Source organism: Colobus angolensis, unplaced genomic scaffold, assembly GCF_000951035.1.
Source record: "Colobus angolensis palliatus isolate OR3802 unplaced genomic scaffold, Cang.pa_1.0 Scaffold317, whole genome shotgun sequence".
Classification (NCBI taxonomy): domain Eukaryota; kingdom Metazoa; phylum Chordata; class Mammalia; order Primates; family Cercopithecidae; genus Colobus; species Colobus angolensis.
This window is the reverse complement of record NW_012116455.1, coordinates 1,074,882-1,085,412: the sequence shown is the minus strand read 5'-3', so window position 1 is coordinate 1,085,412 and position 10,531 is coordinate 1,074,882. Positions and strand designations below refer to the sequence as shown.

The 10,531-nt window shown below is 40.8% G+C and overlaps 1 protein-coding gene and 1 pseudogene across 1 annotated transcript in view; one reads left to right on the top strand and one right to left on the bottom strand.

Annotated features, from left to right (window-relative positions):
- LOC105518346 (myomegalin-like) overlaps window positions 1–10,531 on the bottom strand; it is a 47,677-nt gene that overhangs the window by 22,482 nt on the left and 14,664 nt on the right. The window contains 3 exon segments of the mRNA XM_011951314.1: window positions 514–605; window positions 7,719–7,800; window positions 7,946–8,113. Of these exon segments, the coding sequence (XP_011806704.1) occupies window positions 514–605; window positions 7,719–7,800; window positions 7,946–8,113 (342 nt within the window).
- LOC105518318 lies at window positions 3,236–4,912 on the top strand (annotated as a pseudogene).

Sequence of the window (10,531 nt, the reverse complement as noted above, 5' to 3'; positions counted from 1 at the left end):
GCACAATCTCAGTTCACTGTAACCTCCACCACCCGGGTTCAAGCGATTCTCCTGCCTGAGGCTCCCAAGTAGCTGAGATTACAGGCGCCTGCCACTACACCTGGCTAATTTTTGTATTTTTAGTAGAGACAAGGTTTCGTCATACTGGCCAGGCTGGTCTCAAACTCCTGACCTCAAGTGATCAGTCCACCTCGGCCTCCCAAAGTGCTGGGATTACGGGCATGAGCCACTACACCCGGCCTTTACAATTATTTTATTCCAGTTAGCAATTGGGAGAGAGGGTTACGTTTTTTCAGCACTTAATAAGTTTTAATGGTCCCAATCTAAAAACAGGAGCATCTTTTTGAGATAATGTATATATAAAATAACTTATATTTTTCTCCAAAAAGAAAAAAGTCATACCCAGCATTTGGACTCAGATATTATACTTGGAGAATTATGTGCTTTTAAATATAAACTATTTTGAAAGAAAAAACAGGGATTTTGAAATTAAGACTTGACTAGAAAACTCACTTGACTTTCTCTTTCTTTTTTAGCCATGAGTTCAAGTTCCGCTTTGGCATTACTCAGTTCTTTTTCCAGCCCTGCAACTGTGTCCAAGTCTCCTAACATGAAAATACAGCGCTAGTTTTAATTGCCATTAACATAATGTGATATCTGCTGCCTCCTTTGAGTAATTTACAGAGGGCACATTCCAATAATAAGAAAAAAGAAAACATACACACAGGTTGTTCATCGTAGCGTTATCATAGCAAAATACTGCAATCATCCTAGATGCTACAAAGAGTGAATAAACTATAGTATATTCACAGATAGCACTATATAATGCTGTAAAAAAAATAAGGATGATCTTTATGAACTTACATGGAGTGATTTTGAGATTCTAAGAATATGTTAAGTAAAACAAGCCATGTGCTTAAGAATACATCTAAGGTAGTAGATTTCCTATTAGGAAAAAGGGGAAATGAGAATGTACATATATACATCACATATACACAGATGATTCATTTGCTTATTTTTGCAAAAAGATATATAGGAAGAATAACCCAGAAATGAAACTGATTACTTGCAGGAGATGAGTGGAAACAGGAGAGAAGGAATAGGGAAATATGGGACATTTGAGAATATCATTTTATATACTGGAGTTTTGAAATGTGTAAATGTTTAATTTTTAATGTGTAAGTCAGCTTGACAATGAATGGGAGAGAAAACATCCAAAATGGAATACTAATATAAATAAATAAATCTATATAGCAAATAGATAATAAAACCACCCAGAAGACAATAAAAAATTAATCCAAATAATTTTTGAACTCACTAACTGAACACTGATCAGTGCAAAATATCCTAAGGATAAAAAGAATTACAAAAAAATCTTAAACATTACATAATACATTTATTGTTGATGGTGGGATTTATGTAGCAATTATGAAACTGCTTTTGCATATTATAGTATTCTGCAAATGTGTAAATATTTTGAAACATATTGATGCTCTAAGTAACCAGGGCTCTCAAGGAGATACAAATATGAAATGAGGGACAAAAGAACCTATATTGTTAAATTGGAATTACAGAAAGTATCAAATCTTCATATGTATACAAATACACACACATATACTTAAAAATATTCATTGCTAGCTCTGTTCACTTAAAAGGGCCTAGAAGCAAAAGGCATTCATGTAGCAATGAACACATCTTGTGCCCAGATCACAGTTTCTGAATGCCATTACCCACCAAAAGGAACCAGGGAGCTCTTTAGGATAATGGCTGATTCTGGGACTGAGGCAAGTAAAGCAAAAGGTAATCATAGAACATCTTACTGTGCCAGAAACTATGAAACTATGCTAAAAAAAAAAAAAAAACACTGTTGGGGATATGGCAAAGGGTCAGAGAAATAGCTTGATGGGCCTCCCACTGACCAAATATGGGTTAATTTGAGCATTAAAGGAAATAATGACCAAAATCAATAATATAATGATTTTTAAAACTCCACATTGATAAAAACAAATGGGGTACAGAGATAGGGAAAGGATAGCTCTTCTTTATAAATAATACCCACAAATAAACAAGAAATTTTACAACAGAAAATCATAATTATTTTTTTCTTTTTTTTTTTTTTTGAGACTGAGTTTTGCTCTGTCGTTCATGCTGGAGTGCAGTGGGGCAATCTCTCAGCTTTCCAGGTTCAAGCCACTCTCCTGCCTCAGCCTCCTGTGTAGCTAGGATTATGGGCATGCACCACCAAACCCAACTAATTGTTGTATTTTTAGTAGAGACAGGGTTTCACCATGTTGGCCAGGCTGGTCTCAAAGTCCTGCACTCAAGTGATCTGCCTGCCTCGGCCTCCCAAAGTGCTGGGGTTAAAGGCATGAGCCACCGTGCCCAACCCTGAAAATCACTATTTTTAAACTACTAATGTAGTTTAAAACCAATGTAGGTGGTTCAGGCAAGGCTCAAATCATACTAAAACCACTGAGTGAATGATTGTTGGAAAACAGAACTGTCAACATCTCAAATTCAGCCAGCAGATCACTATATACTAAGGCGGAAATAAACCTTTGACAACGGAGAGATTTGACAGCTACAACTTTAACCAAATGACTAAATTTAATATCACCAAGGATGATACAAACTGATTATCACACACTGATGTGATGCACTAAAAAAGATGTTATCCGGGCCAGGTGCCGTGGCTCACGCTTATAATCCCAGCACTATAGGAGACTGAGGTAGGTGGATCACTTGAGGCTAGGAGTTCCAGACCAGCCTGGCCAACATGGCAAAACTCTGTCTCTAAGAAAAAATACAAAAAACTGGCTAGGCATGGTGGCGCAAGCATGTAGTCCCAGCTACTTGAGAGGCTGAAGCATGAAGATCGCTTGAACCCAGGAGGCAGGCAGGCAGCCAGCCAGGCAGGACGAAAGGAAAGAAGGAAGGAAGGAAGGAAGGAAGGAAGGGAGGGAGGGAGGGAGGGAGGGAGGGAAAGATGTCATCCACATGGTATTCCTGCCAAAAATGTTTAACCACGAGGAAACAATCACAGCTAAATTGAGGAATATTAGCTGGCCTGGATTCTTCAAAAATGCCAATCTTGACCTCTGCCCCCGGGCAGGCCAGGCCTGCAGTGGTGGAGGGAGCCAGGCTGAGGGTGGGGGTGGGTAGCTGGCGGGGCGGAGGGCGGGGAAGGGGCGCGGAGGAGGAGGAGAGATGAGGGAAGCCGAGGAGGCGACGGGGACTAGACGACTAGACGGATGATGAACAAGCTTTACATCGGGAACCTGAGCCCAGCCGTCACGCCGACGACCTCCGGCAGCTCTTTGGGGACAGGATGCTGCCCCTGGCGGGACAGGTCCTGCTCAAGTCTGGCTACACCTGTGTGGACTACCCCGACCAGAACTGGGCCATCCGCGCCATCGGGACCCTCTCGGGTAAAGTGAAATTGCATGGGAAAATCATGGAAGTTGATTACTCAGTCTCTAAAAAGCTAAGGAGCAGGAAAAGTCAGATTCGAAACATCCCTCCTCACCTGCAGTGGGAGGTGTTCGATGGACTTTTGGCTCAGTACGGAACAGTGGAGAATGTGGAACAAGTCAACACAGACACAGAAACCGCCATGGTCAACGTCACATATGCAACAAGAGAAGCAGCAAAAATAGTGATGGAGAAGCTAAGCGGGCATCAGTGTGAGAACTACTTCTTCAAGATTTCCTACATCCCAGATGAAGAGGTGAGCTCCCCTTTGCCCCCTCAGCGAGCCCAGTGTGGGGACCACTCTTCCTGGGGAGCAAGGCCAGCCCCTGAGGACGATTCTCAGGCCAGACAGATTGATTTCCCACTGCGGATCCTGGTCCCCACCCAGTTTGTTGGTGCCATCATCGGAAAGGAGGGCTTGACCTTCATGGTCAAGCAGACCCAGTCCCAGGTAGACATCCATAGAAAAGAGAATCTGGAGCTGCAGAGAAGCCTGTCACCATCCATGCCACCCCAGGGGGGACTTCTGAAGCATGCCGCATGATTCCTGAAATCATGCAGAAAGAGGCAGATGAGACCAAACTAGCTGAAGAGATTCCTCTGAAAATCTTGGCCCCCAATAGCTTGGTTGGAAGACTGACTGGAAAAGAAGGCAAGAATTTGAAGAAAATTGAACATGAAACAGGGACCAAGATAGCAATCTCATCTTTGCAAGATTTGAGTATATACAACCTGGAAAGAACTACCACTGTGAAGGGCACAATTGAGGCCTGTGCCAGTGCTGAGATAGAGATTATGAAGCAGCTGCGTGAGGCCTTTGAAAATGATATGTTGGCTGCTAATACCCACTCCGGATACTTCTCCAGCCTGTACCCCCATCACCAGTTTGGCCCGTTCTCGCATCATCACTCTTATCCAGAGCAGGAGATTGTGAATCTCTTCATCCCAACCCAGGCTGTGGGCGCCATCATCGGGAAGAAGGGGGCACACATCAAACAGCTGGAGATTTGCCGGAGCCTCCATCAAGATCGCCCCTACGAAAGGCCCAGACCTCGGCGAAAGGATGGTCATCATCACCCGGCCACCGGAAGCCCAGCTCTAGGTCCAGGGACAGATCTTTGGGAAACTGAAAAAGGAAAACTACTTTAATCCCAAAGAAGAAGTGAAGCTGGAAGCCCATGTCAGAGTGCCCTCTTCCACAGCTAGCCGGGTGATTGGCAAAGGTGGCAAGACCGTGAATGAACTGCAGAACTTAACCAGTGCAGAAGTCATCGTACCTCGTGACCACACGCCAGATGAAAATGCGGAAGTGATCGCCGGAATTATCGGATACTTCTTTGCTAGCCAGACTGCACAGCGCAAGATCAGGGAAACTGTACAACAGGTGAAGCAGCAGGAGCAGAAATGCCCTCAGGGAGTCGCCTCACAGCGCAGCAAGTGAGACTCCCACAGGCACCAGCAAAACAACAGATGAACGGAGCCCTTCCAACGCCTGACAGAATGAGACCAAACACAGCCAGCCAGATCGGGAGCAAACCAAAGACCATCTGAGGAATGAGAAGTCTGCGGAGGCGGCCAGGGACTCTGCAGAGGCCCTGAGAATCCCAGGGGCCGAGGAGGGGTGGGGAAGATCAGCCAGGTTTGCCAGAACCACCGGGCAGGCCTCCCGCCCCGCAGGGCTTCTGCAGGCTTCAGCCATTCACTTCACCATCCCCTCGGATCTCTTCTTAACTCCTAGGACGCTATCCCTTTTAGCTGAACTAACATAGGTGAACGTGTTCAAAGCCAAGCAAAATGCACACCCTTTTTTGGTGGCAAATCGTTTCTGTACATGTGTGTACACATTAGAAGGGGAAGATATTAAGATATGTGGCCTGTGGGTTACACAGGGTGCCTGCAATGGTAATATATTTTAGAAATAATATATCAAATAACTAACTCCAATTTTTAATCAATTATTATTATTTTTTATTTTTAAAGAGAAAGCAGGCTTTTCTAGACTTTAAAGAATAAGGTCTTTCTTTGGGAGGTCTCATGTTGTAGAGAGGAGCTTTGAGGCCACCCACACAAAATTCACCCAGAGGGAAATCTTGTCGGAAGGACACTCACAGCAGTTCTGGATCACCTGTGTATGTCAACAGAAGGGATACCGTCTCCTTGAAGAGAAAACTCTGTCGCTTCTCTTGCCTGTCCAGCTCATACACACATTTATCTTTGCTTCACAGGTTTTAAACTGGATTTTTGCATACTGCTATATAATTCTCAGTCTCTCTTTATCTCTCCCCTCCCTCCCCTGCCCTTCTTCATCTCCATTCTTTTGAATTCCCTCATCCCTCCATCTCAATCCCGTATTTATGCACTCCCCCACCCCGCCACCCCACCCCCAAGCAAAGCAGTGCTCTGAGTATCACATCACACAAAAGGAACAAGAGCCAAACACACAAACCAGCCTCAACTTACACTTGGTTACTCAAAAGAACAAGAGCCAATGGTACTTGTTCTAGACTTTTGAAAGAAGAAAACAGGAACCCATCAAACCAACAGATCCACCAAACAAAGAAAAAATTCCACAGTGAAAGAATGTATTTTGTCTTTTTGCATTCTGGTGTATAAGCCATCAATATTCAGCAAATGATTTCTTTCTTTAAAAAAAAAAAAAGTGGAGGAAAGTGGAAATTTACCAAGGTTGTTGGCCCAGTGAGTTAAATTTACAGATTTTTTAAATGAGAAAAACACACAGAAAAAGCTACCTCAGGTGTTTTTTACCTTAGCACCTTGCTCTTGTGTTTTCCTTAGAGATTTCTTAAAACTGATAGTTGGAGCATTTATTTATTTAATAAAAATGAGTTGGAAAAGAAATAAGATATCAACTGCCAGCCTGGAGAAGGTGAGAGTCCAAGTGTGCAACAGCTGTTCTGAATTGTTTTCCACTAGCCAAGAACCTATATGGCCTTCTTTTGGACAAACCTTGAAAATGTTTATTAAAAAAAAAAAAAGATGACAAAGAAAAACAGAGAGAGATAATATTGGAGATGTCCTGAATTTTAATAAGGTACGTGCCATTAGGGCTTTTTGCGCTAAAGGATGAACATGTACTGGTTTCTGTGAATAAGCCATTATACCACCACACTGCAATGCCAGTTTTCTCTACTGCAAACAGTATTCTGTGACCAAAAAAAGAAAAGAAATATATCCAGTAACAAGAAAAACAAATGCCAATCTCACTAAAGAAAAAAAAAAAAAGCTAGACAATTGTTCTAGATCAGAGACTAAGAGACATGACAACTAAGCACAATGCATAACCCCTGGGTTGGGGAAACCAAAGTAGCCATACAGAACATTATTGGGACAACAGGAATTCTGAATGAGGACTGTATATTAGATACTAAGCCTATACCAAGGTTAAATTTCCTGAGTGTGATAATTATATTGTAGCTATGTAGGAGAATGCCCTTGTTCTTAGGCAATACTTACTGGAGTATTCAGGAATAAAGTGTCATGATTTCTGTAGGAAATTCTCCAGTGGTTCAGAAAATACATTACAACTACGTATGTGAGTGTAATAGAAAACAAAAAAAGGCAAATGTGGCAGAATGTTAATAACTGGTAAGTCTGAACAAAAATGTCTGAGTATTCACTGTACTATTTTTGCCATTTTTCTGTAGGTTTGAAATTTCCAAAATAAAAAACCTTTAGGGAAAAGGACAGTTTTTTTAAAAGGCAAATAAAGAATAAATAAAACAAATCCACCATTCTTTTACTCTTTGATTAGTGTAAAGCTTTCCTACTAGAGAATGACAACTTGTAAGACTTTTCTAAATCATCCCCTGAATGGGGCTAGGCTTGTCAAATAACTCAACATACACTGGCTACCCTTCCTAACAGTTTAATGTAGGTGATGTCAACTTACACTGAGTGGCCCCAGACTTGAAAGATACCCAGGAAAAGCTGTCAGCTCATGGCCCTGCTGGGCAGGAATGGAAACACTACCTCCTGCATTTCTGAATTCCTACAAGGCTATCTGAAAAGGAGAATAAGGATAGAGTTTCTCCGGGCCAAATTGTGAACCCAGAGCAATAACCTCGACTCAACACAAGGTAAGGACAGTTCTTCAGCCTTTCAGAGGAATTCCAAACTTATTTGTTCCATTAAGATAGGAAGAGAAAAGAGTCTTGGCCAAATCTATTACTAGAAGGAAAAACAAGAGAAAAACAAAGTCCCTTAATGAAATGAAATTTGATACTCACCTAATGTGGATCTGGGTATGCTGGCATCCTCTTTGGCAGCCAATGAAGAGATATCATCTCTAGAAGGTATCTGCATTGAACCCTAAAAAATTGGAAAATGATCACAATGATCACAATGACAGTACTGAGAATATTCTCAGAATTTGGTATTAAAATTATCAAACTTGTACCTCAAATGTAAAAAGGAAATGGAATCAACATGAATTATATAAGTCTATAGTTCTTACTTGATCAGTCTGTTCTCCAAGAGAGGGGCTAATGGAGGTAACTCCAGCTTGCTGGTTAGAGATGGGTGCTTGGGATGTCAGGGAGTCTCTCCCTCCTAAGTATTGGCACAGGGCCTGTAATTATGAATTTCTTTCCATTAAGGTTTGCACTATCTTCTCTGCAGCAGCCTAGTAAGAGGAAATCACAAATAACATCAGAAAGATACCCTAGTAAAACAAAATTTTTGTTCTGGTATTATTTCTTCAAAGTCAACCATTTGTGAAAAACAAACAACAACAGAAAACAGTGGGTCCTTAGGAAATAGTTCCCTTGCTTTCAGTTTACAGGGAAAAACATAGTTAAGTGAATGGAAAGAAAGTCTCACAGGCAGAATATTGGGGAAAAAACTGAATTTAACACATCTGTAATAGATAAGAGAATCTGAAATAGGTTCTGCTAGAGCTGTCAGGCTAAGGTGTTAAGATTCTGGTTTGAATTAGTACAACAAATGTCTTTGTTCTTGGATCAGCTGCTTCTTAGGGCTTGACTGCTCTTCAATCAAACATTTGTGTGGTTTGCTCCCTTCAGGTCTTGGCCAAATATCACCTTGTCAGGTTGGTCTTCCCTGCATACCCTATCCAAACAGCAGTCTTGCTGGCCAAAGGGTACAAGCTTTCAGGTATAAGATGAATATGTTTTGAGGATCCAATGTATAGCATGGTGACTTTAGTTAATAATACTGTATTATTTGCTTGAAATTTGCTAAGAGAGTAGATCTTAAGTGTCTTCACCATACATAAAACATGTAGTGACGGATGCGTTAATTTGATTGTGGCAATCATTTCACAATGTATACGTATATCAACACATCATGTTGTACACCTTGAATATATACGATATTTGTCAATTATACCTCAATAAAGCTGGGAAATTTTTTTTTAAAACGCAGCAATCTCTTTATCTCCAACACCCCTTACTGTGCTTAATTTTTTTCAATGCATTTACCATTATCTAATCTCTCTCTCTCTCTCTCTGCTTCCCCTACATGGAATGTAAGTTTCCTAAAGACAACTTGGTGCTGAATCTCAAGCACCCAATACAGTGTCTCGCACATAACAGACACTCACTATATATTTACCGAATGAATCAATTACACACATAAACATTTTTATCAGACCACATGATTAGGAGAATCTCAACCTCAAAATCACCAAACTCAGCTTGTTTCATTTCAAACCCCAGTTTTCTAAGACAGATGATGACACAATAAAGGAAAGATCTAGAACATTTTTAACTATTAATGCACAGAAAGTCTGCATTTAAGCAGAAAATCTGGAAATAATAAGTTGATATTAAAATTACGGAGGGTATAAGATGATGAATCGTAACACCGTCTCTGAGGAAAAGTACTACTGTTTTAAGGGAGAAGCTGACCTTTTGTCACAATTTCTAAGAGAAATACGAAAAAAACTTCCATTTTTTCAGTAAGTAAAATGTGGGCTCTTTGGAGATTTGAATATAACCATTTTAGAGGTATTATCATTTAATAAAAATATCTGTGAAAACTGTGGGAAAAACATAATAAATAACATACAAAACATATACTGTGCTCTATCTGCCTTGGCGCTCTTTTTCTGGTAGTATTTAAGAGTTTTTAGCAGTGCTTCTCCAGTGCAGTCCATGAACCTGCAGCATCACTATCACCTGGAAACTTGTTAGATATGCAAATTCCAAAGCCCCAGCTGTACCTCCTAATTACTTTCTCTGGAGTTGAGCTCTGCAATCTTTAAAAAGCTATTCAGGTGATTTCTTTTGCACGTAAATTTAGAGAAGCAGATGTAGAAGAATACAACCATTAATCTTCTTGAGTTGAAAAATCTTCTGTAATTTCCATCATCTCCATTATTCTATTACCAGCAGTGCATAATTTTTTTTTAGGTATAATAAAGAATAATTCTTCAAAATCACAAAGAGGTTAAAAAGAAAACACAAAGATCCTAGCCTCTTGCCAAAGACTTAAATAATTTAGAATAATTTTGTTAGGTCTATTTTAGAAACAATTTCTGAAGCACACAGCAGGACCTTTCTAACAAGATGTGTACTTTCTTCAGTGGGCCTAGCAATTAGAACAGTGGTGTATAATCCTTTCACAATGTAAGGAATCATAAGAAAATATTATTATGTTAAATAAAACAACACAGGTCAAAAAGAGTCTATCTTCCTCTAAAAACTGACTAGGGGGATTCTGAGCTACTGGTATCTGAAATGCAGCACAAGTCAACTAAGAGTCTTTAGCCTTAAAACACATCTAAATGAGGAAAAATTAAGAATTTACTTATGGGCAGGGCATGGTGGCTCACGCCTGTAATCCCAGCACTTTGAGAGGCCGAGATAGGTGGATCACTTGAGGCCAGGAATGATTCAACATTTCAGCCTGGCCAACATGGTGAAACCCCATCTCTACTAAAAATACAAAACTTAGCAGGCATGGTGGTGCATGCCTGTAATCCCAGCTACTTAGGAAGCTGAGGCAGGAGAATTGCTTGAACCCAGGAGGCAGAGGTTGCAGTGAGCTGAGATCATGCCACTGCACTCCAGCTGGGTGA